Source organism: Sminthopsis crassicaudata, chromosome 1 (genome assembly GCF_048593235.1).
Source record: "Sminthopsis crassicaudata isolate SCR6 chromosome 1, ASM4859323v1, whole genome shotgun sequence".
Taxonomy (NCBI): domain Eukaryota; kingdom Metazoa; phylum Chordata; class Mammalia; order Dasyuromorphia; family Dasyuridae; genus Sminthopsis; species Sminthopsis crassicaudata.
Window position 1 is genome coordinate 217,507,012 of NC_133617.1, and position 27,973 is coordinate 217,534,984.

The 27,973-nt window shown below is 35.2% G+C and overlaps 2 protein-coding genes across 12 annotated transcripts in view; one reads left to right on the plus strand and one right to left on the minus strand.

The window, feature by feature from the left end:
* RNMT (RNA guanine-7 methyltransferase) overlaps positions 1 to 3,213 on the minus strand; it is a 37,873-nt gene extending 34,660 nt beyond the window's left edge. The window contains exon 1 of one of the 4 annotated variants that reach the window (XM_074274360.1): positions 3,140 to 3,213. The gene's annotated coding sequence lies outside the window, so the exon portion shown is untranslated. Of the gene's footprint in view, positions 1 to 2,562; positions 2,708 to 2,863; positions 2,990 to 3,139 lie in introns of those variants that run through there. The other 3 variants (XM_074274398.1, XM_074274387.1, XM_074274368.1) reach the window with 3 other exon arrangements.
* FAM210A (family with sequence similarity 210 member A) overlaps positions 1,662 to 27,973 on the plus strand; it is a 37,750-nt gene continuing 11,438 nt past the window's right edge. For 2 of the 8 annotated variants that reach the window (XM_074274554.1, XM_074274608.1), the window contains exon 1: positions 3,260 to 3,597. Coding sequence is in view for 1 of the 8 variants with exons in the window: in XM_074274608.1 (XP_074130709.1) it covers positions 3,314 to 3,597 (284 nt within the window). In the remaining 7 variants the exon portion in view is untranslated. Of the gene's footprint in view, positions 1,793 to 3,214; positions 3,598 to 17,330; positions 17,653 to 23,542; positions 24,094 to 25,622; positions 25,667 to 27,973 lie in introns of those variants that run through there. The other 6 variants (XM_074274586.1, XM_074274593.1, XM_074274600.1 and 3 more) reach the window with 6 other exon arrangements.

Below are 27,973 nucleotides of genomic sequence, written 5' to 3' on the forward strand. Positions count from 1 at the left end.
TTTTAAAGATTCTTACAGAGTACCTAAAATTCTCCTCTAATTATTGATTTTAAATTTAAAGGACTGTACTGAGATAGCTGAGTAGGATTATTCATAACCCCCCAATACCAGACAGAACTGGAAGGTATCAGAATACAAAATATATATTTTAAATTTACCCAACTATAATTCCCCTTGAAGACATACTTAATGAATAGTAAATTTATGGGGTTAGGGAAGAAAAGGTCTCGATTTCATCGCCAAAAAAGCACTAATTTTACAAAGTAAAAGCTCTAAATCTAGGCTAACTAACCTTTAGATCTATAGAGAGCTCGAAATTTTAAATGTATTAAATTGAAATTCCTTTGTCAATTCCATTATCAATGATCAGCCATACAATTATTTGTTAATTCAGCAGATTTAGCATACACTAAAACATGTGTTTTCTTCCTTAAATTCATAAAGAATGTGTTAGGAATCTTATTAGAAAAATACTACATATACAGGCAATACTTGATTTTATTGTGTTAACAGAATGTAATAGAATATAATTGTCACAAGAAATGACAAAAATCATGACTAGGAAATAGAATGAGCATTTCTATGGCACTCACCATAAACAAGTGCTGTGCTTAGCACTCTTTTGAAATATTATCACATTTGAACCCCACAACCACACTGCATGGAAGATGCCACCACCATCTCCACCTCATTACTGAGGAAACTGATCTGCCCTTCAATCTTAAGATACGTTGGAAAATTGAATTATACATTATTCTCAAGCCTTGTGTTCCTTGCTTTCTTAACCCATGGCCTACTCATACCTTCTCAAACCCAATCCTGGGGTTATTCTCACACCAACTTCTCCATTCTTGTTCCTAATCCCACATTAACATTGGGTCCATCAAAAATTTTTATTAAAAAAAAAAAAAAAAAAAAAAAAAACCTCCACTGACTACACATTCAGCATGTCAATCTTTTCTCACTCAGGTTTTCCTAGAATAGCCAACAATAATCCTAACCCAATCTTCAGTGACTCATTGTTTAGGTTCTGAAGGTTTCCCTGGTATAGCTTCTCTTAGAATAGCCACAGTAATCCTAATCCAATCTTCAGTGACTCATTGTTTAGGTTCTGAAGGTTTCCCTTCCCAAACTGTTATCTTTGTAATGGCAAATTAACTCATCTTTAGTCTCAACTCATTCCCCAATGCTAAATAATAGAATGGGTTCGGTCTCAGACAAACTGAGACCAGGGAATGACTTTAATTTAAAGAAGGGAAGGTCACTGAGTGCATCCCGGGCCAACAACCGTAGTTTTTATTTTTGTCTAGCCTCAGGACTTTGATGACTGAACAGAGTGAGAGGCTGAGACTCTCAAATCCAATTCATTACTCTCCAAGTGTCCTCTGCTGGAAAACAAAATCGGAGCCTGATAAGTTTCCCAAAGCTTATCTCTAGTCAACATCCTTTTGATCAAAACATTCAAAGGCTTCCCAATATTTGCTCAAAACACCAGATTTCCTAGATAAGAGGGAGATTTCCAGGCTGAACTTCCTCCCAAATCAGTCTTGAAGTCTTATGCCTATACACTCCAACAGAAGAACTGAACATTCCAAGAATCCTCTTCCTCCCATTAGTCTTTGAGCCCACAGTTCTAGATGGAATTCCCCTCCGACCTCTAAACTTTGACTCTTCATATTCTGAGCCTGCATTCAAAACAAAACCAAACACTTGTGGGAATAATCACTCTCCCGGAAACTGTCAAAGCACTTCTTCCCTTTACTCGATCTTTCATAACCATGACCCCAGAGTGGTAAGTAATCTCTCTTTTTGTGGTTTGCATTTCTCCCAACAAAACGTTACCATGATTTCCCCCCATCCCTCACTAGCAGAGACATTTCTTATGTCCAGATTTTAGCTTTTTAAAAAATTGTTCACAGGGTTTTTGCACAAAACAGGTCTCAAATCCAACTCAATCTAATTTAGTTGAAAACTTTCAATCAAAAACTGGTTCTGATAAGAATTTTCTTTAATGTTAAAGAGTTGAAAAACGATAGCTTTATTAGCTGTGAATTTCATTTACAAGAGCTGTTCCCTTTTCATTTCGCAAGATAAAGGATTTGCCAGATAACTACCCCCCCAAAAAATGTTTTCAGAATGAATAACATTACCTGGAAAGGGGAATAGAGAGCACCCCTCGGAGTAGTGAAGTTACCAATCGAGAACATGCCACAAGTCTTGGTGAATTGGGGGAGATAAAAACAAAGCTACCGAAAACGTCCGGAAAAATTCGAGCAAATAGAAGGGGAACAAACCCTCCAAAGGAACCATGACATTACATCTCAGGCACGATCCCTTTAAAGCTTCCACCCCAGCGCCAAAAGCGCAGCGCAGCCCTGGGCTCCCGAGCCGAGCTTCCCCAAGTAGCCAGCAAAGGCCTGCGGGCTCCGCTTCCGCGGGCCAACAGGCCGGGGACCCCTCCCACGCTGCGCCGCGGCCTCCTCCGCTAGCCCCAAAGAAAGACAATCAATCTGGGAATACTAAGGGAGTCTGCCCCCAGGCCACCCTTTCTCCACACTTTACTTTAAAAGAAGAAGGCCGGGATGCCGCAGGCTCCGCTCTTCCCTCACTTTATTCTTCGGTTCCCACAGCTCTCCTCTCCACATGAGCTCCTCAAACCCAGGGTTAGAAACTTCTCCTCTCTCCCCCTCCCCCAGCTGTCTCTCGCGCGACACCTTGAGCGCGTCGCGGGACCGAACGCGATTACCGCCCCACGGAGCTTGAACACGCATCTAGCCAGCCACAGATTCCAATAGTTCCCCGCGGCCCAGCTGAATGTACCCAGACGGTACTGAAGTCCGGTGTTCACCGTCCCTCTGCCCACCTTTGCAGAAGCCGGCTCAACCGCCGCTCGCGCTTAGCCAACGTCACGTCCGACCCCTACTACAAGGACCACAGACTTCCTTCCCCGCCACATAACACAATGAACGCGGGGCTACTAAGTAGGCAAGGTGCGCGACAAATTGATTAATAAGGCAGAGCATAAGCGATGCATGCCTTATCTCTGCAATGGCAAGAACCCCCAAGACGGGTAGAAGCGAGAGAGTAATAAGCACACTGAGGGTAGAAAAGGACCAGAGTTTTAGCTAGTAACACTCACCTGAGTAAAGCTTTCCGCCATTCTGTTTGCGGAAGTAGTAAGCGCGCCACGCTTCGGCTGTTACGCAACTTCCCGTAGGCGGGGAAACAGTCTCAATTCCATACAGCGCATGCGCTTCACGTTTCCTCCCCATTTTTGCTTGGAGGGAAGAGTTCAATAAGGTTCTTTTCTTAAATGAACTACGTTTCCCAGGATGCTGGGCGCAGGTCGCTGTCTTTGAGACTGGAGACTGAGCACTCGAGTCGCAAGCACGTTTTGAGTGGGAGCGGCTGGTTAAAGAGAGCCAACGACCGCCCGACTTCTCCGCGTCTGGGGAGGTTGAGGGGAGGCCCGTCCACTCTGGCTTCTACGGGGACCCTGGGGGTAGTTGGTCTCCTATCAGTGATTGCCCCTGAGACTGCTGCTCGAGAAAACTTGCCCTGTCAGTGCTTGCGGTCACGGACCCAACGTCCTCCGAGGTACCTCGGCCCCGAGGGGCGGGAGGAGGGAGGTGTTGGGGGGGAGGGGAGTAGTCGCTGACCTGAGGCAGTGGGGAAAGGGGGTTCGATTCTACTGGGGAGAAGTTGGAGCAGGACCTAGAGCTCGTGGCCAACTGCCCTACATGGACCTGGCGGGGAAGGGCACGACCCGCCCTGCGGGGGTAGCTAACAGTCCCAGGGCTCTCCTCTCCTGCGGCCCTCCTCCTCCTCCTCCCCTTGCCTCCTCCTCTTCTCCCTCCTCCCGGGGGGGGGGGGGGGGAGAGTCCTTAACCTGTTTCCTCCATTTGCCCTTTGCCCTTTCCTTCTCCTATCACGTTCTCTTTCCTGGTTACCACATTGAGAGGGCGCCCTTAGAAGTTTTCCGTAGTTATTTTGTTTTTACCAAGGCCTGGCAGTTTTGCCTCCTCCTCTCGCCTTCCCCCAAGGATACAGGACAAGCAACCATTTTTTGAATTGTAACCACTCTGCGGCCTCCGTAGGGAATCTTGGCCGCCACACGTGGTTCTGTTGAGTGATGGAAAGGGTTGTACGTGATGGACCTCCCGTGACGGCTGGTTCGGTATACCTGTTATTTGTTTAAGGGGAAATCTCAACTTTGTAGATTCCTCAAGAGCCCTACGAAAGTAAGAACCCTCTTTATTACAAAATTGACATTCTGGTCTACAGACAGACTGTTTCATAAGACCTGCAGTAGTCCTAAACCAAATCATTGGTTGGTTGCTTGCATCTAGACCTTGTTGAAAACCGTCCCCCTCCACTAATATGGAAATATGGGCAGCCTAACTGTTCAAATTGAATTATTTTATTTCCAAGGTTCGTCTCATAATCTTAAAGCAAACATCCAAAAAAACGGATTTTACTTTCAGGTAAAAGTCAGGAGAAAGCTTGTCAGAACTACATGAATAAAAAAAGATGATCAGCATTCTGTGAATGAGAAAGTATAAGGCTGAATATACTTATATCTACAGTTTAATTACTCTGATTTTAAATACTGTATTACTGATTCTTCATAAACTTTGATTCTGGAATTTGAAGGGAATGCATTTGCTTTATTTAAGTAGTTTGGTTGAGTTATATTCACTGTAAATTCAAATATTAAATTTGGCATTTGTGAAGAGAGATTATTTCCTAGAGGCTATTTTTTCTGTAATTTATGTATATATTTGTATTTTTAAGGTATTTTGTAAATCAGATCCTCAAGTTAGTAGTTCTCATTGCAGTTCCAAGAAACCTTTAGAAATTTATCATCCAGAAGTGTTTATTTCTAGCTGTATGAAGTTCTCTTATTAAATCCTTTGGTACTTAACTAATGATAGTATCACTGGCTTTAAGCTTGCATGTGCTGGACTTTTCCCAAGGAATTCTTAGGGATCAAAAGAAATAGATATATAATTCTCATTGAGCAAAACTTTGTCATAGGTACTGTGATCACTTTCAGTTTTTAAGATCTCTGAACTGAATCAGAATCCAGTGAGCAAAATTAGGATAGGATATGATAACTAATAATGGATAGAAAAAAGCACAGATAATAAAAAAATAGTTTGAACTTCAGCCAGATCCTCAAAGATAATCCCAAATAAAACAGAACCTCTGGTAGATCCTATCAAGAGCAATGCCTAACTTGGAGTAGGCACTTAACTTTTTATTTACTGACTAGAAAAGATTCAATTATGGGCAGGATAATTTCATAGTCCTTCATTTTAGTCAAGTTCAGAGGAGGTAACTATTTTGTATAGATATCTTCAGTGACTTAAATAGAAGAGAAACATGAGAAATTTACTCTCTTTCCTACTAATAGAGAAAAACACTTTGAAGAGTGGGAATTTCCCCTTCAAACTCACATTTCAGTGTCAAATGATTATTAGAAAACAAGTTTTCCATTACAAACTACATATGTGTGTGTATTTATAAACACATAAAAGTTAATGTTTAAAAATAGCCCCCCTTCCAAAAAAAAAAAAAAAAAAAGACATTCAAGTGTGGACTATGGTTTTGAAAGGAATTTTTATATACTGGATATGAAGCTAGACTTACAGTAAAGACCTAAGTTTGAAATCTGCTTCAAGTTCTTGGTATTTGTGTGACTCTGGGCATGTTAATTAACTTTTAATCTATAAAAGGATAGTATCACAAGGGTCCTTATAAGAATCAAGTGAAATAATGTTGATTTACTACAAACATTAAAGTCTAGTATAAATGTGATCCATGCTAATTTGAATCTAGGTAGCAAGAAGAAAGAGGTTTGCTCCATAAAAATGTTTGAATCAGATGCTATCATCATTATTCATATCTCTTGCCCTGTGTCATCCTTGACACAGAAACAAATAGAATTTTTTTTATTAAGGAGGTATTTCTAGAGTTGGAAGTAAAATTTTCTTGGTATAATCACAGATTGACTTTTGGGGAAACTGAAAATCATATTCTTTAACTGTTCTCTTAAGGGGAAAAAAAAAGATAGACCATTATCAATACTAGACTTATCACTCCAGACTAATAGACTGCTTTTGTATGATGCTAAATATTCCTTATGAAAGTGATATTACAGGTAATTGGTGTCATTGTGGATAGAATTGTGGACCTGGCTTCAAGAACTGCGTTCAAACAGTCTTAGATGCTTACAAGTTGTGGGATCCTAAGCAAGTCACTTGACCTTTAGTTAGGTCTTCTCATCTTAAAATACAGATAATAATAGAATCCTTACTTCCCAGGATTGCTGTAAGAATCAAAGGAGATAACATTTATAAAAGATCATTTAGTATAAACACCTCATTAACACATATTAATTTGAAAGCTAATTTGAAATAGTGAATAATTTGAATTGTAGAATATTTGTTAGAAATAAGAGTTTTTTAGTTTGAAATACTGATTACTAGGAAACAATAGTACCAGATTGTACTGGGGGCAGTTGACCAGGACCATTGGTCAAGATTGTTGGCAGCAAATGTTAGTGGGTTGGATATTCTAAACATCTGCCTATAATTGTTTTTTTCTGTGGATGGCACAGTGACCTATTGGGTCTCAGTGAATCAATGAACAAAAAAAGAAAAATCCCTTAGCAAGGCAAATCTCATCCCATTTTTATATAGTACTTGAAAGGTTTTCAGAGTACTTTGTTCATGATAACTCTGAGACAGATACCCTGAATATTACTGAAGACATTTTTACAGATAAGGTGACAGATTCAGAGTAACTACCCCCAGGGGTCACTAAGTTATTTATCTTACAAATGTCAAATCTAGGATTTGGATGAAATTCTAATTCTTAATTCCAAATCCGTTATAGCACCCTTCTTTCACTATTCCATTTCTCTTTGGAGCATAATTCAGAACTCTGTCCTCAGTCACCAGCTAAGATTCACAAAGCAATGCAAGTCAGCTTGGGATAGTGGATAAAGTGCTAGACTGGTAGCAGGACCTAGATTTAGATCTTTCCTGGACCCCCTGCTTTCTAGAACTTAATGGACTTTATGCTTTCATGGACAAACCTCTAATCTCTTCACTTGATTTATTTGTAATAGCTGTAGTTCCAGTTTTGCAAGTTTATTATAAAGCTTAAATGATATAATGTAGCTTCTTCCATAATCTTTAAAGTTCTATTAAGATTATTTCAGCTATTATTAGGAGAAATAGTTTGGTGTAGTGGAAAGAGCATTAGACTAGACATTTGAATACCTGCACATTAGTCCAGAATTTGCTATTTCCTTGACTTTAAGGAAGTCACTTAATTTTCCTGGAGTTTCCACATTTATAAAATTAGGAAGTTGTATGAGATAACTTAAAACTTTTTTTTTTTAATAAGGTTTACATTGGTTGCCTTCTCCAATTCTAATAGGTAACTTCACAGAAACACAAGAATTGGAAGGGACCACAGAGACTTATTTAATACAGTCCACATATTTCTCTCTGCAACATACCCAGCAAATGTTATTTTGCCTTTGTTCTAACTTATCTCTCAAGGCCATAAGATACTTCCAAAGAAAGTCCATTATCTTTTGGGAAAAGTGATTTTAAAGGAAATTTTCCTCGTATTAAATAAGATTATGGTATGGTATCTAAGGCAATAAGCTGAGGAGTGTTTTTGTTTTTAATCATTGCTCATGGCAAGTGTTTCAGGTTAAAGAGGAAGATTTAACAAGGTATTGTTGGATAAAAGGATGTTTTCTGGGAATACGAGTGAGATTTCTGGACCATGGCTTAAAAATATAGGGATTGTGAGCTCCTGCCTAGTAATGAAATATACCTAGCAAGAACTATTAAAACTGTATTTTCCTGGAATCTTAAAATTCTTATCAGAGAAAACTGTCTTCTACCTATATCTGCTGTACATATGTATGAGTGTATGTATTTCACACACACACACACACACACACACACACACACACACACACACACAAAATAGAGTAAACTACAGTGTTGGACAGCTAGGTGGTACAGTAGATAGTGTAGGGCCTGGAATCAAAAAGATTCATCTAAGTTTAAATATAGCCTCATATATTTACTAGGTATGTGACCTGAGAAAGTAAATTCTTTGCCTCAGTTTCCTCATCTGCAAAATGTGGAAAAGAAAATGGCGAATCATTCCATTATCTTTATAAGAAAATGCTTTGTGAAGTCATAAAAAAATCAGAAACAACTAAAAATGACTAAACTCTTACATTGTGGAACCATGATTGGCAGTAGACTCTCCTAGAAATCATCAAGAGACAAAAGTCAAAAGAGGAACAAGTAATGAAATATATTGACTCAGATGAGTCACATAAATACACAATGCTTAGGTAACAAGCAAGGAGACCTAGAGTTTATAGTAGTAGAGTCCCAAAAGAACTGAATGATCTATGGAAGAGTAGATATTTTTTGAGAAGGAGCAGAATAGATTAAAAAGAGGTCAAGAGGGTATATCAGCTTGGTATACTATGTAGGTAGTACTCATGTGAAGAAACCTGGAACCCAGAAGGGGGAGAGCATTTGGGTGAGATTCAGTGAAGGCATAAATAGGAGTTAGATTGTTTTTGGTGGGGAGCAAACTGCATTGATAGAATTTCATGATTAAAGTTTAATAGGATAGATAACTGTGGACAGGGTATTGGGCTCCAGATCTGGAAGATTTTAAATCTTAACTCAAGACATAATAAATGGCTGGCCAAGGGTAAGTTACCTAACCATTTGGAGCTTCAGTTTCTTCATCTGTAAATGTGAGCTATTACATGGAAATTAGCCTAAGAAAGATGGGACTTCTAAGAAAATCTGCACATAGAAAGAGGAACTTTCTTCTGAGAAGTAAAATTGAGAAATTCCCAAAAAGGTTGTTGTGAAAGTACAAGGAATTCTTTAACAAACTTAGATTTATGTATTTAGAGAAAGAGAGAGACAAAGTAAAATCATGGCCTGGTAACAAAGGAAGAATGCAAAAGCATGGTACTGTCCCAAATGAAGTTTCCTAAGTGTTAATGCTCAGAGTGAGCTTTAGGGAAGTCAAAGAACTACAAAGTTTTAAATGTTTGGTTTTTTTGTTTCCAGGGGAGAAAAGGAAAGGTCAAAGAAGAGATAAGGTCCTAGCCCAAGGCAGTTAGCTACAAACTAATTAGCTCTTTTTTCTTTCAGCCAATTATTTATTATATGGCATGAATGTTCTTCAATTTCTCGTTGATCATTATCCTTCTTAAAATGTACCCAGAACTGGACATGATAACACAGATGTGGTTTTGCCAAGTCAGAATACCAGGACCATTATTATCTCCTAAAAGTACAATTGAATGTTTAATAGACATCTCAAATTCAGTGTGTACAACATAGAAATCATCTTTCCCTCAAAACCTACCCTTCCTCCAAACTTGCTTGTTTCTGTTGAAATCATCATCATCCTTCCAAATACCCGGATTTTCAAATTTGTGATTTATCAATCTTGGAAATAGAACTAAAGGTACCTTAAAAGCTATCCGTATATTCCAACCCTCAAATTCTACAGAACAGTTAGGCTCTGGGAAGTTGTGATTTGCTCAGCATCACACAATATCAGAGGTAATATTTGAACCCAGAGAGAGTTACTATTCTTTCCACTACACTAACTACTTTGAGTCATGTAGTCTCTTCCCTTCTCTACTCCATGCAATTCCAGAATAATTTTTCTAAATCACTATGGCATTCCCCTACCAGAGAAAATTCAATGTTTCCCTATTGCCTCAATATATAAAATAGCTCATTCAATAATATAGTAGCACAAATTTAAAAAAATACAATAATAGCATTCATCTGGCACATACTGTGTGCTAGGAACTGTCCTAAACATTATACAAATATATCATCTGATTATCACAACTCTTGTGAAGAAACTAAGGCAAATGGATTAAGTGATTTGCCCCGCGTATCATAGGTATCAGAGGCTAGATTGGAATTCAGGTCTTCCTGAATCCAGACACAGCGCTCCATCTTCTATACTATTTAGGTTCCTGTTTGGCATTAAATATAAATTATTGCTTTTGCTCTTCTTTCACCTTTATTTCCAAGTTTACCTCTTATCTCCAGAGTACCATTCCTTGAGGGAGAAAAGAAGGAAGCTCTGAAAAATTAACCATCTGTTTGACCTTTACAATCTGACTTAACCTTTTTTTCATTCTTTGTATATTCTTCTCTCTCCTGCACTTTACATTACAAGCAAAATAATGGAACTAGGCACCATCTCATTTCTGGAATGCATGTTTTCTTCCCTTGAATCTTTTTCATACAATCAAGCATCTATCAAGTGTATACCATGTGCCAGGCACTATACTTTACAAACACTAAGGATACAGAGACAAAACTGTAATAGTCTTTGCTGTCAGGAAGCTTACATTGTAATAGAATGTTCAAATCCTGGCAAGGGTAGACTCCTTCATCAATTCTTCAACAGGAGCTTACCCCTAAATTCCATGACCCTACATCAAGAACTAGAAGGAACATCAAAGGTATATAATTAGGTTTCTTTACCCCATTCCACAGATGGAGAAGCTGAAATTAGAGAGCTTAAATAATTTGTCCAAATTCACAAAGTATGAAATGGCAGAGTAGGTCCTCTTGATTCCAGGTTGTTAGTGCTCTCTCCCTCTTTAACTCATGTGAAATGGAATAGAAAAGTGTAATTAAACAAGCCCTACTTGTTACACACTGCTAAATGCTGAGAATACAAATAGAAAATTGAGACTTTCCCTGCTCTCAAAAGAGCTTATATTGAATTTTTTTTTTGGGGGGGGAAGACACATAAAAAAAGTTAGCTACAGGGCCAATGGCAAAATCCAGGTTACATTCAGGGAAAGAGAGATTTTTTGTAGCGACCTGGATAGGAAAGATTCAGGGTGGGACCACTGGGGGAAGAAAGCTCTACATGGGTCTGTTACCAAAACTCTATATTGGTTTCTGGATAGAATTGATTTTGACTGGAGTGGTTGCAAAGAGAAGAGGATTGCAAGGATTGTAATATCTTTGTTGGGCTTCTATCCACTCATAGCAGCATTTGGGTGGATGTTACTTAGGCCAAGGTTTCAGTGCTAAGAATTTTAATCCAGGTCTGTTGATATCAAATCAGTCTTTTCATTGTAGCAACTCCCATCTGCTTTGTGTCTCACCTTGTTTTGTTTCCAACCCACACAGCTCAAACACTACAATATAATGGATTTAAGCTTCATTTTTATACTATTGTCATATGTATGTCCCCAGACTAGTCATGCAACTTTTCTCAACCTTAGTTTATTTGTAAAATGGAGATAATAGCATCTACCTTACAAGATTATAAGGATCAAATAAGATCAAAGCATATGGAAAACATGTTTTCCTTAAACATAGCTTAAAATTCTATATAAGCATTAATAAAAGTTATAATTATATTTTATATAATATATAATAATAATAGTTGGCCTTTTTTACTATTACTGTTTGCCACACACTGAACTAACTGCTATTCAGTTATCTCATTCAGTCTTAACAACCCTGAGAGATTGATACTGTTATTATCTCCTTTTTACAGTTGACCCTACTGAGGCAACCTTAGATTTTGAACTTGGATCCTCCTGGCTTCAGACACTAGTCTCTATCCACTTCATCACCTAGCATCCAATAGAATGCAACTGTTTTAAAGAAAGGACTGGTTTTCAAACATTTTATCTTTGTATACCTACCATTTAACCCAATGTCTTTTATCTATTAAGTACTTGATAAAGTTTGTTGAATTGTATCTGAAAAAAGTTTATGAAATATTTGTTGAAGTAGATATACTAAGGCATCCTTTTGAACCATTATTATAAATGTATAATTTATAATTCTTGGATTTGAGGTACTTTTTGGTAATGGTTAACTATTTCCTGGATATATGTACTATCAGTCATACAATTAAATATCTATGTGAATACCTAATTGATGTAGTAGCTATGAACTGGTTATAAATTATTTTCCAACTTTTAAACTTTAATTGGTGACTAACATTAAGAATAATCTCAAACTAGAAAATATTAGGTTGCTTCTCAATAACTAGAAACACTCCAGTATTTTTTCTATAAAATTGATATAGCTAACATTTTAAGAAAAGTTAGAGCTAATCTTAATATCAGGGTACAGCCAAAGATTGACTACAGTCCCTTTGTACATTTCAGTAATCACCACATTCTAGTTTAAGGAAATGCCTTTTGACAACTAGATGGCATAGTGATTACTGGCCCTGAAGTCCCAAGGAGGACCCAAGTTCAAATTTGGCCTGTGACTTTTGGTCTGATAAATTTAATACCTAGCTCTGTGACCAGGGACAAGTCACTTAACCCCAATTGTCTCAGAAAAAAAACAAACAAAAAAAAAAAAAACACACATATGTACACACAACATCTTACAGGAATACAATGGTACCTTTAACTTAACCAGATTTGGGGGTTAGATAGATAACATAGCTAATCTATATTTTTGGTTTTGACTTCCTCCATTGTTTTTTAGTATTTGAAAATAAAAATTCTACCAATATTTATAAATGCAGGTTTTGTTATGAGATCTTTTCCCAGGATTGACCTTGAAATTTAAATTAGAGAGTAGATCTTGAGTTTCAGATTATAGAGTGTAGAATTCCATAGCTATGATGACAGCTGTCACCTGTTAGCTAAACTGGGGATACGAAAGGGGGGCCTCCGGGCACTGAGGATATGTAGCAGACTCTCTACTAAGCCTCATTTTGTGACCTTCAGACTTGGCAGCTATCTCTTTTTTAAATGTTTTAAATCCCAGGCATCAAAGCAGCTAAATTAGTCAGACCTTGAGTTCTGTATGTGTGTAATAAAAGTCTATTTCCTTATAACTAATCATTTGTATATATTTGGTTTGATTTATTATAACTTCAGTTATTGTGAAGAAAGACAAAACCAAATTCTACCTCTTTCCCTAGTTTAAATTTTCCAGGCCACAGAGACCATATGATCATCTTTTCTATCTCCAAGAGCCCCCAAAACTCACTTTAGAAATCACAACAAGCAGAAATAATGAGCAATTATTTTCTAAACATCCCTTAGTCATTTATCATCAGTGATTTAGAAAACTATGAGACAGGAATCTACAGAGTCTAGTTATGTAAATGACATCTGTTTTTGTAAAAAGCAAATGAAATAAGGCTTCATGATAAATACAAGTAGTATAGACAATAAATGTATTTGTTAAGAAAAGGAGAGTGTATTATCTTGGGGTAGGGAATCAGAAATTTTTTTTTGCTTCAATAGGGAGGAAGAACCATTATTTGTAGATGTGGAATAAACAGGATTTGGCAAATAGGTCCTTTTGGAAGACACAAGATTAGGTTCTGATTGAGGAGTTTATATAATGGTTAATCTGATGCCATTGTATAGAACAAATTGAAAGGACAGTAGTTAGGAGTTATTGTGGCTATGTAGGTGTGAAATAATTTGGACCTGAAAGAGTATGGAGATGGAGAACAAAGGATAGTTATGAGTTATTACCAAGAAAGAATCAGCAAGACTTGCTGAATTACTGGCTTCAAGATCCAAAAAAAAGATATGTCAAAGATGAAATTCAAGGTTTTGAGCTTCAATAATTGAACAAATATATTCTTTCATTCATTGGACAAGATTATTTATTGGGCCATATCTAACCTTTTAATCAAAATAGGAAGCTTTCCAGATGAGGAATATTTTCTACCAAAACAGATTCACAATCTCCTTTGCCTTACAGTTTTAAAAATTGCCTAAAGCACTTAAGTGATATAACAAGTATTTGTCAGAAGTAGTATTTAAATCTTGTTCCTTCTGATTTTAAAATCAACTTTTCAAAGTGTAATGCCAGAGAAACTGAGGCAAGATAGAGATTAGAGAGTTATTAATATTTTATTTGGAAGGGAGAGGTTTATTGGGAGCAAATGGATCCATGGTTTGGTCCCAGGGCTGAATGAGATTATCATCTCCAAGAATCCAGCTGCAAAATGTCTGATACAAAATTCTTTTATAGGGTAACAAGAAGGATGATATAACAGGGGAGGTACCTGAGATGGGGATGACCTAATTGGGGGAGAGGTACTTAGGATGACATAATTGAGGGAGACACTGGAGAGGCTCTTGATATTCTAATGATGTCTAAGATATAAGACCTTTATCCTATCAAACATTAAGAGGGGAATGATTATAGCTTGAGGTCTTCAGAGTAACTGAAGTAGGACTATAGGGAAACTAGGTCAGGACATTACAAGGAAACTGCAGCACAACAAAAGCTTCATAAAAACATATGTTTTATATATATATACATATACGTATATGTATATATATATATACATATATATATATAAAAGCAATAAAAATGTTGACAGTGATGGATTTTTACCATAATTATGAACTTGAGGGGAAGGGGATAAATCATTATTTCAGTATATAATTGATTTTCCTTATAATCCTATGTATTTTATTTTATTGTTTTTAAAATATTCTAAGAGATCCATAGATTTCTTCCCAAAGATTTTATTGCCAGTCTGATGCTATTTTGAATAATTAGTTTAATTTGAGAAATAATGAGGTGTAAATTTAGAAATTGGTGAATCAAAGTTTCTTTGGTAATAGTGAATTGTGAGCAAGTATTTAATAGAAGAAATAGGTATCTAGAGATTGTTAGATAAGTAGTAACTGTAGTTACTGTGTTTTTTGAGTTAGATTTTTTAAATGACATAAATAAACGGCCTGAGGAATAGAGCTAAGGCTCAAGAGAGTGCTTGGAGTACAGAAGCTATAAGTGAAATAGGTAGATGATTGGAGGTCCCTTTGTTGAGGTATGAGAAATGGGGTGAGAGATCAAAGGTTTTTGCAAATTCTCTCAGTGCTGATCTGTGGGTGAGGTTTTTGGCACAAAAAAAAAAAATGGGTTTATTATACTGAGAAACAACTTCTCAGTGGGCTCTACTAAAAGGAATTTAGCAAGGTAGGTTTTTAGCAAAGATGGGTTTACATTAAGAAATAACTTCCTCAGTGAGCCAAATCCAGTAAGAAATTAGCAAAGGTTGGGGTTAAGAGTCATCTTTTATTAGTGTCTGTGATTTGAGGATAAGGAGATTGAATTTTCAATTCAATAAAGGTGAATTGGGAGTGGGAAATTCCATAAAACCTACATGTCCAGCAGAGCTGGATTTAAAACATAACTTATAGTTTACAAATTACCAATACTTCTAGAAAGCAACATACCATATAAGTAGGGAGATACAAACACAACCTCCCAAGGTAAGCTACTAGTGTTTTGTTTTAATAATCTATTTTAAGTCCAATCAATTACAGCTTTAAATTCTCAATAATATAAAACTGCTTTTCCTATCATATTTCAAATAATGAAACAGTATAGTTTTTCTTTCTCTTCCTCTGGAGCATGTGGCCATTCTTCCCAATGGATTTTTTCCTAAGCTTCAACTTGGTCAGAGTTGAAGCCTTCAGAAAAGTCAGTTCCTTTTTGCTACATACTTAATACATATATAATTAGAGGCACGTGACCCCTTTCAGGCAAGTTAAAAGAACTTTAACAAGCTGTTGTTCTTTTAAGATCTTATACTTAAAGATAATTGCATAGGCAACAGTAAAATTATTTCCCACAATTTTAAAACTGTCCAAACAATGGTCAGAACAAATCTGCCATGCAAAGGCAATAGTAAAATTATTTCCCAAATTTAGAATCATCCTAAAATTTCTAATCAAATGTTTTCTCCAGTTAGAGTTCAGAAGTAGTTATACTAAGTACAGTTGCAATATTGAAATAACCAATTCCCAAATTTCTTGATCATTGTTCTTAAACTTAACAGAGCTTTTAAATTAACAAAACAGATAAACAATCACACAGAACACACATAGACTGCAGAATCAAAATATTTAACACAAACCAGGGGCTATCTGAAAAGATAGCCCTAAGAGAAGTTGTCAGCTCCAGAGTCTTGCCTCCCAGAATCCAAATAGAGCTTTTTTAGTCAGATGATGTCTTAAAAAAAGATACCCAGATTTATATTATGGAATGCCCAGAGTTGTGCCAATTGGCAACCAGAACCAGATGTGTCTTAGACACCCAGGTAGGGTCTCCTATGTCCAGAAGACCCTACTTCCAGAATTTATACCCATCAGCATTTCATAATTTGGGACTCCAGATGCTAACATACAGACAGAACAGGTCTTAAGACTTAATCAGAACCAGATAGTAACCCAAAAGGTACTCAGACAGACTTAATATTCTTTGGCTGAAATGGAGGTGTCTACCACCAGGCTGTTGTGGCTGGAAACTGCTCTCTTTCCTGGAGTCTCTGGGGAAAAAAAAAAAAAAATCCAGGAGGCCAGCTTCTCCAGGCCAAGAATTCAGATCCCCAGCCATCCTGAGGCCTAAGCAGAGAGAGCAAGTCTCTTATCTCTAATCCTGCCCATTTTCTAACATCTCGGTGGGACCTCCAAAATGTAGTGCCGGAGAAACTGAGGCAAAATAGAGCTTAGAGAACAATTTAATATTTTATTTAAAAGGGAGAGATTTGCTGGGACCAAATGGATCCATGGTTTGGTCCCAGGGCTGAATGAGACTATCTTATCCAAGAATCCAGTAGTGAATGTCAGATACAAGATTCTTTTATAGGATAACAAGAAAGATGACATAATGGAGGAGGTACCTGGATGGGGATGACCCTATCTATAATTTCCAGTAAATCCTGGTTCTGGCCTCAGACACTTTTTGATGTACCTTTTGCAAGATACTTTTTCTGATTCCATCATCAGTCAGTCAATAAACTTTTATTCACTACGTACTTCACACTGTAGTAGTATGTAGCTCATAAATTGAACTGCACCTGCTCTTAAGGGGTTTAAATTCTACCAGAATAAAATTTACATATACATAAAAATCTGAGGTATGAGAATTGGGTATTTTAGTTTAAAAGAGTTTAGGATAGTTTAAAGGAGGGCTTTTTATTCTTTCCTTTGAACAGGGTAAGGTAACCTGAAATTTACTAAATAGAAGGTTATATATATGTGGGAATGTTAGGGTGTGGTGTTTACTAAGACTGATTTGCCCCAAAGCAGTGGGTCCTGAGATTCTTCCCACCATAAAGTACCATGGTCTACTTAATCCTGCTTACTCCTAATGCCACTATAAATAAAACATCTTATGTGGCTTTTTGCTCAGGCAAATAATAGCTACATTTCTATCTACCTACATTACAGAAATGTTAATTTTTCTGCTCTTTGTTTTGTTTTGCAGTAGACCACCAGTAATCTGCTGATTGCACTGTGAGAACCACTGACCTAGTGCAGTACCCATGTGTATGGGAACTTAGTTCATTTTAATGGATGATGATGCTATTTTCACCCATGATCACATATTTAGAGCCAGAAGGGATCTTAGAAGTCATCTAGTCCAACCCCCTCATTTTATAGATGAGGAAACTGAGGCGCAGAGAGGTGAAGTTACTTTACTACCTGTTGACCTTGGGCAAATGCCAGAACCAGGATTTGCATGCAGGCTGTCTAACTCCAAATCCAGCACTCTTTCCACTGTGCCACGTCTGATTCTTTGGAAAGAGGTAAAGATCTAAGTATTTTATGTGAAAGGAATTTGCTAGTAAAGTTGAAGAATGACGATTATCTCTTCTCCATTTAGAAATATGTATAGAGATGCAGTTCCATAGGAATTCACAAGAGGGCATACGTTAACCTTTTCTGAAAAAATTAAATTTGATAAAGGCCAAATCTTAATTTATCTATTGAGATTTTGTTTGGCTCAAATCTGCTTTTATAAACCATCCTTCCACACACATACACACACGTGTATATGCATGAATGTATGTATGTATTACATATGTTATATAATATGTATATATTACAGACATTTACAAAAAGGAGGTGGATTAATAGCCTATAATAAAAATTAAATGGAATAGATCTAGTAAATCAGATTGGAAGAAAATAGTAACTAAGAAATACCATAAATATGTATGCTTACTTTTTTTCCCTGAATATCACATTAAATTTGATTTAATGTATTAATAAAGGTATGATTAGAATGAGTGTATAAATGTCTCTTTAAGATGACTGATTTCCTGAAATAGAATTTAAAATTTTATTAAATTTATTTTTAATTTATTTGTCATTTATTTATTTGTTTGTTTATTATTTTATTATTATTAATTTATTTATTATTTATTATTCTAAGGCAGTGAACATAGAGAAAAGTTACTTTTTTTTTTAATGTATCTATTTTGATAGGATAATCTATGTGCCATATCTAAATCATCTAAAACCACAAAATGCTCTTTTAACTATTAGTTTGTTGTAGAATTAAAATCAAAAGTATAAAAAATTAGATCAAAATCCATTGTTCAAATGATATTGGTAAGGAAAATTATCTAATGTTAGCCCAAGTTTAACATTGATAATTAACTTCATATAGTAGTGATTTAAAATTTTTCATATCAATGTTGTTACAAGCCAAAATAGAGTTTGTGCAATTCTTGCCCCCCCCTTTTTTTTTTTTTGTTTATAGCTTCAGTAACAAATATTAGTATCAGTCTTTAGCTGCTAAAGAAGAAAATTGACCCTTAGCAATAATTCCTCTTTTTTATAAACTTGAATTTATTTGACAGTTTTGCCAATTTATGCTTTTTTTTTTGTTTTTTTTTTTTGTTTTTTTGTTTTTTGTTTGTTTTGCTATTCTGTTGGAGCAACAACATTAACTGGTAACTTAAAGACTTCATTTGAAAAACTCATAAAGTGATAATGGAACTTTTTTTTTTTTTTTTGGCTGAAGGTAATTGGGGTTAAGTGACTTGCTCAGGGTCACATAGCTAGAAAGTGTTAATTGTTTGTGGCCAATTTGAACTCAGTTCCTTCTAACTTCAGGACTGGTGCTCTATCCACTGTGCCACCTAGCTGCCCCGCTAATCCAACTTTTAACAGCATTGATTTTTCTGTAAGTATTAGAAAACATTTTTCCTTTGGAGTAATTTGGAATAAATTTAAAAACCATTTGAAAATTGTAAAAGCAAGAATTTTTTTTCAATTGTTGGAATAAAAATTCCTTCACAAAGTCCTACTCGGAATCCTCCAGACTAAGGTGTTTTAATGGCATCAAGACACAACTTTTTGCATCTATTATTATCTAATATAGTAGTAGCTAACATATAACTGTAAAGTTTGTAAAGTGAAAACTTAATTCATTTGAACTCCATAACAAATCCATGAAATAGAGAAAGCAACTGTTATTAAAGAATGAAGATGCTGAGGGTTGTGGGTGTTAAGTGAATATAACCTTTGGTCACATATCAAGTAAGTTATCAGAGACAGATCAGACCCTCCTTCCAAGATTCTTGGAAGATTCTCAGTCCCAGGTATACTCCATGTGCTTTTAAAGTAATGGTGACAAAATGATAGAGAGTACTAAAGATCCAACAGTTTTTCTTTAGATATTATCACTTGAAATATGACATCCTTGACTAATAATCTACCAATAGTCATACTAGTAGAAATGACTAATATTAAGGTGTATCAATAAATAAACCTCAAAACTAAAGGAAATTGCAAACAAATGCAAGCTTACAGAGGTAAATAAAGGAATTTGAAGATTATTTTACTATACATTAAAAGGCAACAAAATCATCTTGAAGATTATTGTTGCTAATGAACTTATTTTGTTTTATGAGAAAGCTCTTAAAAATCAGATAATCAAAATTAAATTAATGTATATTGTAATATTGGATGATTATAATACAAAATAGGGTAAGGGGAGTATAGAAGAAAAATATGTTGGAAAACATGGTTCTTAAATAAGAAATACATGAAGCCAAGAAGTTCAGAAAGGAACACAGATGAACAACACAAGTGTAGTGGTAATCTTTTAAACTTAATATATACTTTTAATATAAATGTAACATATACATAGTAGTTCACAGTTTTTTTTGTTTGTTTGTTTTTGCTTTCCCCCTAGCCTTTAGAAATTTAAACATTCATGTTTTTTAATTGAAAAGAAAAATACATTAAGATTTTATATAATTTTAGGTCTTTCCCATTTTTCTTTCATTTGTTTTCTTTACATTTTCATACTTGAGTGTTGCTATCCTATCATGGTCTAACTTTGTATTGTATATCTTCCTTTGCTTTCTCTAAATTTGTTTTATCCTCTGCTGTTTATTGATGAGCTTATGAGGAAATAGTGCTAATAATTTTCCACTGTCTTAAACATTTTAATAAATTATTCTAAACTAGTATTGTCTTTTTTGTCAGCAGTCCTGGTTTTGCAAACTGACAAAGTTTCTAGATTTTTATGGTGTTTTTTTTTTTTTTTTTTTTTTTTTTTGGTGGCAATCAATTTTTATTTATTAAAGTTGGAAATGTTGGTAAACTGTCAATATCTGTTCTTTAGCTATATCCCTTTTTATGTTGGGCAGCAGCTTTTTTATGATTAGCAATGCCTTAATTTGAACAGCTTGTTTTGTATTCTAATTTGATTTTGAGTTTGATATTTCATCTAACATGTCATCAGTCTGATCACAGTAGTTAAATTTGGAATTATCTGACCAATCATTTCCAATTAATTAAAATGTAATTAAATCCCTTCTTTAAAAAAGTATTCATGACTCACAGGCATGAGGCTTTTATATGCTCCTAATAATCTGTCTTTTATTTATTCCAGAACCATGTTTTAAAACAGTATTTTTCACCATTTTCTCCTTTGCTCATCTTTACATTGAAGTCATGTAATAAAGTAATACAGTAAATGTTGATTTAATTTAACATGTCTTACTGAATTTATTTGGTGGAGAGGGAGGTTAAGTGACTTGTCCAGGGTCATATAGTGTGATACATGTCTGAGGCTCAGATCTCCTGACTATAGAGGCAGTGCTATATTCACTATGCCAACTAGTTGCCCATATTACTGAATTCTTGATGGAAATTCTTTACCCTATGTTCTGCAACCAACATTGATCCATACTAGTCATGCTTCTAATGGCCTTTTCCAAATCTGGATCACTGCTATATGAAATAATTTGTTCCAGGAAGTACTTTATGTTATCTTTGGTTACACCATACAGTAACAACTGTTTGCCTCTCTGCCATGCTTCCAGTTTGCTCACAATTTCCTTTCATTTTTTGATATTTGTATTAGGAAGAATATCAAGATAGATATGATTAAGTTTCTCTTGTAATATAATCATCTTTTGGATGCTGGACAAGAATTTCACATTTAGAGTACCAAATGCCAAGTAAATGTTTACAGAAGCCTAAAATCTATGTGATTCTTTAGTACCCTTTGCCCCCTTTTCTTCAATTATTAACTGTATTGTAAAAATATACTATACAAGATTGAGGACTACTTTTTATTTTTTTGTTTCATAAACTGCCATGACTGAAGAATTAATCACTAAATGGCCAGCTTACTGGTAATCTTTCCATACTTGTCTTGACCTCAAAAAGCACACAAGTTCTCAAAGTCTCTTAAACAAAATTTAAAAAAAAATTAGGTACTTTTTATTTTAAAAAAATTATTTTTATTAAAAAAATACATTGAGACTTTGATGTTTACATAAAATTTATCTTATACTGACTTATATTTGACTTAGTATTATCATCTTGTATTTTAATTCCATTGTTGTACTGACTAAGTCAGTTATGCTTTCAGTGTATTGAGCTAACTGATGCAGAAGTTTTGAGAGAAACAATTGAAGAACACATTTTTTTCTTTCAATATATTGAAATATTTTCAAGTCACAATTCTATATTATCTTAGTTGTACCTTCAGTATCTTAGAATCTAACTTAAGGAAAGTGGAATTGGCTTACCTTTTCTTCAACTTTATCTTTTTTCTCAATAAACATATAATTTCTTGGGGAATTTCTTAGTCCTCTACTTTCACACCTATGAAATTTTTTGTCATCCCTCCTTTCTCAGGATGCAGTGGGCTATCCCCTTTAACTCCCTCATGTTTATTTTCCATTCCTTCTCTCCTATAGGTTCATTGATAATCCCTTATGTTTTTCTTAATCTCTTCCTTTCCATTGATTTCTCTTCAGCATACATACATGCTTTTAGATTTCCAATCTAATAATAATAACAACAACAACAATTTAAAAAGGAAATAGTCTTCATTTGTTTAGGGACCATCTTGTCTAGGTCATAATAGTGGTTTAAAAACTCTCAGGCAGAGAGAACCTACTACCTCTACAGCAAGCCTATTTCACTTTTAGAAGACTAATCATTAGAAAAATTTTCCTGATATCAGGCCTTATTCTTTTACCATTTTTACTCATTGTTTTTGGTTTTGGGTTCAAACAGAATGAATCTAATCCTTAACTCTACATGCCAGCCCTTTAGGTACTTGAAGGCAATCTTGTCTTATTGTAGTCTTATCAAGGCTAAACATGCCCAATTTCTTTAGTTGAATTTCATATGCTATGGATTTGAAATCCTTAATTGTTTTGGTTCTCCTCCTCCAGAGGCTCTCCAGCTTATCAGTGTCCTGAACTAAACATAGTACTCTAAATGAATTCTGCTAACTGCCGAATGCAGTACCACTCTCACCTTCTTAAACCTGAAAACTATCCTTTCAATAATGACCAAAGTCACATTAGACTTTGATAGCCACTCTGTATTGCTGACTTATTAAACTGGCAATTCCTAAACTCCCAGATTTTTTCAGAATTGCTGTCTAATTGGTTCCTCTCTCATCTTTTACTTTTGAAGGAGATGTTTTTATACCCAAATACAAATCTTTAACATTTATCCATAGCAAAGTGTATCCTTACTAGTTTCAACCCGGATTGATTGTAGCCTGTCAAGATCCTTTTGGATCTTTATTCTTTTATCCTTGATTAACTACACTTCTCAACTTAATGCTCATCAGATCCATGTACTTGATGAACATAGGTCTCCAGGAGAAGGACTTGAATAAAAACATAGAAACTATTTTTGATGCCAAACCATTAATAGGTATTTTTTGAGTCTAATCTGTTCTGAATCCATCTGACTACACTGTCATCTAATTTATATTTCTCCATCTTCTCTAAAAGAAGTCTAATCCGTTCTGAGTCCATCTGACTACACTGTCATCTAATTTATATTTCTCCATCTTCTCTAAAAGAATAGGTATTTTATCAAAAACTTTGCTAAAATCTGGATAAATTACATCCACAGCATTTCTCTCAACTTACTAGTTCAGCAATTTTTTCAAAAAAGGAAATGAAGTTAATCTAGCATGACCTATTCTTAACAATCCAAGCTAGCTCACTGTTTCTCTTTTTAGGTTTTCACCAGCTATCTCATCTTCAATTTTCTCAGGTATTAAAGTTCAGGTATGCAGTGTATAAACTGGATATTCTGCTTATGTTTTTTTTGTTTTTTTTGTTTTTTTTGTTTTTTATTAAGATACTTGCCCTTTTTCCAGTTTTGTGATACCTCTTCCATCTTCTCTTATCTTTTCAGAATAACAGTAGCTCAGCAGTCATTTGCCATTGTCTTAGAACCCCAGAATACAGAGTTCATCTGTACTAGGTGTTTTGGGACAGAACTCTGAACCTGAAACAAGGTACTAAGTGGAATTGATGAGACAATGATTATCTAGTATAGCATGTTATTCTCTAAGTTCAGTATGATTGATTTAATCTTACACTAAATAATGGTTTCCTAGTGATATAATGATTGGTTTATACTCAGTGTAGAGCATATAAGCAGGGCCTCAGAAAGCCTGCAGAGGCAGAGAAGACAAAGCCTGGAGGCAGGAGCTTAAGCTCTCAGAACCAAGGGGAGAAATTCAATTTGATCTTCAATCTTCTGGGTGGCTGGCCTTGCTCCTGCACTTCCCCCACTAAGACCAAGGCCAGACTGAAAGGCTCTCCAGAAAGCTGCTCACTATCAGGCAAAGAGACAATAAGGATTTGACTTGAACACCTGGCTGCACTTGTGGTGACTACTGAACTGAAAAGAAGACTTCCCAGAGACCCCAAGAAAACCAAGCCGGAGAACATTTCAACTAGGTAACTTAAATTCATCAGGGCAGATAGTTGTTCACTTAGTCATGACTTTATCTTGGATATCAACTCAGCTGCTAGTCATTTTTGTTCTGTGATAATCTACTGTAAAATCTGTTCTTCTCTGCAGAGAAAGGAGAAACAAAATTAGAATTAAGCATGCTTGGGATCTGAAGGAACTGGCAGCTGTGATAGCTGAGCTTACTGTTAATCATACTAGAAAAATCAGGGAAGATGAAAAAAATACCACAAAAGGGAATAGAATAGAGTCTGCAAACGAGTAGGAGAACATCCACAGTTGGGAGGCTTTCTAGAGAATCTGACCTCTGAAATGAATAGTGAAGGAAAATAAGGATTCTTAATGTCAAAGGGAAGGGAAATCATTAATTCCAGGCATCGCATATGGCTTTTATGAATACATAGAGCTAGAAAATGATATATTCACTTTGGAAAATAGGAATACAGTTTGGCTTGAACATAGGTGAGTTCATGAAATATGAGGCCAGTGAAGTGGATTGTAATCAAGTTGTGGAGAGCTTAAATGACAGGATTTTTGTCAGTAGAGAGCCACCAAAGGGTTTTGAGCAAGGGGAGTGATGTGCTTTAGGAAGCTTATTTAGCAGTCCAGTAGGGAAACCAGCTAAGGAGATAAGTAGTGAAGTCCTGGCTTAAGGTAGTGATCATGTACATACATGGAAGGAAGAAGTCAATTTGACAGATATAAGAGACATGCAAAGATGATGAGTTCAATATTTGGCATGTTGAGTTTGGGAAGGATGAACTAATATTAAAGATTAGCAAAGTGTAAAAAAGTGAGTGGAAAGGAGGGAAAAGAAGTAGTGACTAGCAGTTAAACTAGCTTGTAATCTAAGTTTTAGCTAAGTCTGAAGAACCTTGTTGCTAGATTCTTCCCTCATGGATAGTGACATTTTCTTGGTATTATTCTCTTCTTTCTGATCATTTTCTCATTATTCTTTGTTAGGCAATCAAAGTATTGTACTTCCTTACTCTTTCGAAGAGTTTAGCTGAGAAGAAAAGAGATATAATCCCGAACTATAGCTTACATGATATGTGGATCAATTTCAAAGTTTGGTTTTGTTTAGTTATATTTTACTTAATAGTATTTTTTTCCAATTAGGTAGAAAAATTTTCAACATTCAACTTTGTAAGATTTTGAGTTCCAAATTTTCCCCTCTTTCCTTTTCCCCTCTCCCCAAGGCAAGAAACAGTATGTATTGTATATGTATAAGTTATATGTATATAATCACTCTAAACATTTCCATATTAGTAATGTTGGGGGGGAGGTCAGAACAAAAGGAAAATAACACAAGAAAGGGGGAGATGTGAGATGGTCCTCCAGTTATGTTAATTTGCATTTCTCTAATCAATAATGATTTAGAGCATTTTTTCATATGACCATAGAGGACTTTGATTACTTCATCTAAAAATTATATGCTTATATCCTTTGATCATTTTATCAATTGGAAAATGACTTGTATTCTTATAAAATTGACTCAGTTCTCTATATATTTTAGAAATGAGGCCTTTATCAGAAACACTTTCTCCAATGATTTGACAGGTAAACTATTTCTTGCTCTCCTAAATTGCTTATAATATCACCTTTTATCTAAATCATGAATTCATTTCAATCTTATAGGGTATGAGATGTTGGTCTATGTCTAGTTTTCTTCTTTACTGTTTTTCAATTTTCTCATCAGGTATTTTGAAAATCAGAGAAATATAGGTATGTTTTTAGACAAAGAGAAATATCCAGAAGATAAGAAATTTGAGATATGGGGCAAATCTCTGGAAGAGCTTGGGAGGAAATGAGATTAAAAGGGACTTGCCTTGGCAACAGGCATCTCTTCTTCAGAGAGTAAAGCAAAGAGAAAGGGAGAGCAGGAAAGTTGGCCACTTTTCTGTACATGATGTGGTTTCTTCAGCTCTGAGGGTGGGAAGGTAAGGAAGATTTAGGGACTTGGGAGGTTTGGAGCAGGTGTGAGTGGGAGAGAAAATCAAAAAATAGTAAAAAGGATTGCCTTACTATGGAGAGGGTACAATGAGATAATGTAAATTTGTAATAGATCTTATTCATAAGATTGAATGACTTTTTATATTTATGTTCAGTAGCACTTAAATGAGAGTGCAGCAGGTAGGTGACAATAACAGATATTGATTTTCTTCCTCAATAAAATGTAAGCTTCTTGAAGATAAGGACTATTTAATTTTTATAGTTATATGCAAGGTACCAGATATGGAGTCTCTGATAAATATTCAATGACTGATTGTCTTAAAATCTCTTTGGGCTTGTATTTGTTGCAGTGTACTAAACCAAGATTATGTTTAAAGAAATGGGTTTTCTCTTTTAATAAGAACATGGAGACCCATTCATTATGGTTTTGGGGGCAGTATGAAGTAGTTTTTATATTATTCATTGGCATGATTTATTATTTCTATTCCTTTGAGTTTTGATTGTAATTCTAAAATACAGAGTGTTAGCTATACTTTTGCTTCAAGACAGGATTTTTGATGAGAGAGCAATATTTTCTTTCCACCTTCTTTTCTTGCTTCTGGCTAATAGTTTACTCCAGGGTGAGAAAAAAATAAGCAACATTATGTTTACATTATTCACTTGCCTAATGGACAAGGAATGTTTTATATATATGTACATACTTTAATGTGTGTGCATTGTAGGTATGTATGTGTGCGTGTATATCTCGGACTTCTGGAGATGTTTTTTCAGGGGCTTCAGACCTCTGCTCCTGAAATACATTCCAAATTGGAGATGTTTTGGTTTTTTGTTGTTGATAAAGGTTTCTAAACTCCAAAATGTTTCTGTTTTTGTCAACCTTTTTATTCATTACATACCCCATTCTACATGTTATCATACAAATACAGGCTTGGTAAACTATAGTATCTTAGAAATAGTAAACTACAGAGAAGGTGAAGGGGGAAGGTATCAGAAGCGCGTACAAGAGTAGCAGAAAAGATGGCCTGATCTTGAGAGAGAAGAGCCTGAAAATCAGGCACAACTTGATGGAAAGAATTGGATGGAATCCCCTGGAATAAGGGGAAAAAACCTGGGCTTAATTCCCATTATTTGTCGTTGTCACGTAACATCTCTGAGGTTTAGTTTCTTCATTGATGAGATAAGAATAGTACCCAATTTTGAAGTGAGAGTGTTGTTTCAAGATTGTAACATGATTGTGTAGAACAGTAACATCTAACAGAAGATAAATTCCTTGAGGTCAGGTATTGTTCTGTTATTATCTGCATCTCTACTACCTACCTGTCTTATTCATAAATAGTACTTAATTGTTTCAATTACATTAATATAACAAAAGTTTATGGCATAATATTATAATAAATACTCATTATAACCTTGAACAATTCAGAAAATGTTAATTATATTTTTTAAAAAACTAGTTTAACAGAAAAGTAAAAAAATGTGAGAAAGGACTTTTTATTGACTTATCCAACAGTGTTGATAATTACTATATTTTTTCTGTTCTTTTCCGGGACCTATTCTTCCAGACATGTAAGATAAATACATTAAACTGCAAGAATCTCTTTGTTGCCACTTTTAAACAGAAGAAAGCCATGTGATAAATATATACTACTCATCTTTAGAAAGCTGTATGTGTGCACATGTGTGTAGTTTCACAATATTTTAGAAAGAGATTCATTCATAATTACCCATGCATATATCTGGTAAATAAAAACTATTAAAAAAAAAAAAAAAGATTTGTTCATCAGACACAGAACAGAATCATAGAAAAATAATCCATTTAGATCCTCAACTTCAATTTTTTTTTCTCCTCATGAAGATCTTAGGATAATTTATTATATTTAGACTACTGAGTATATAATTATGTAGAATGATATT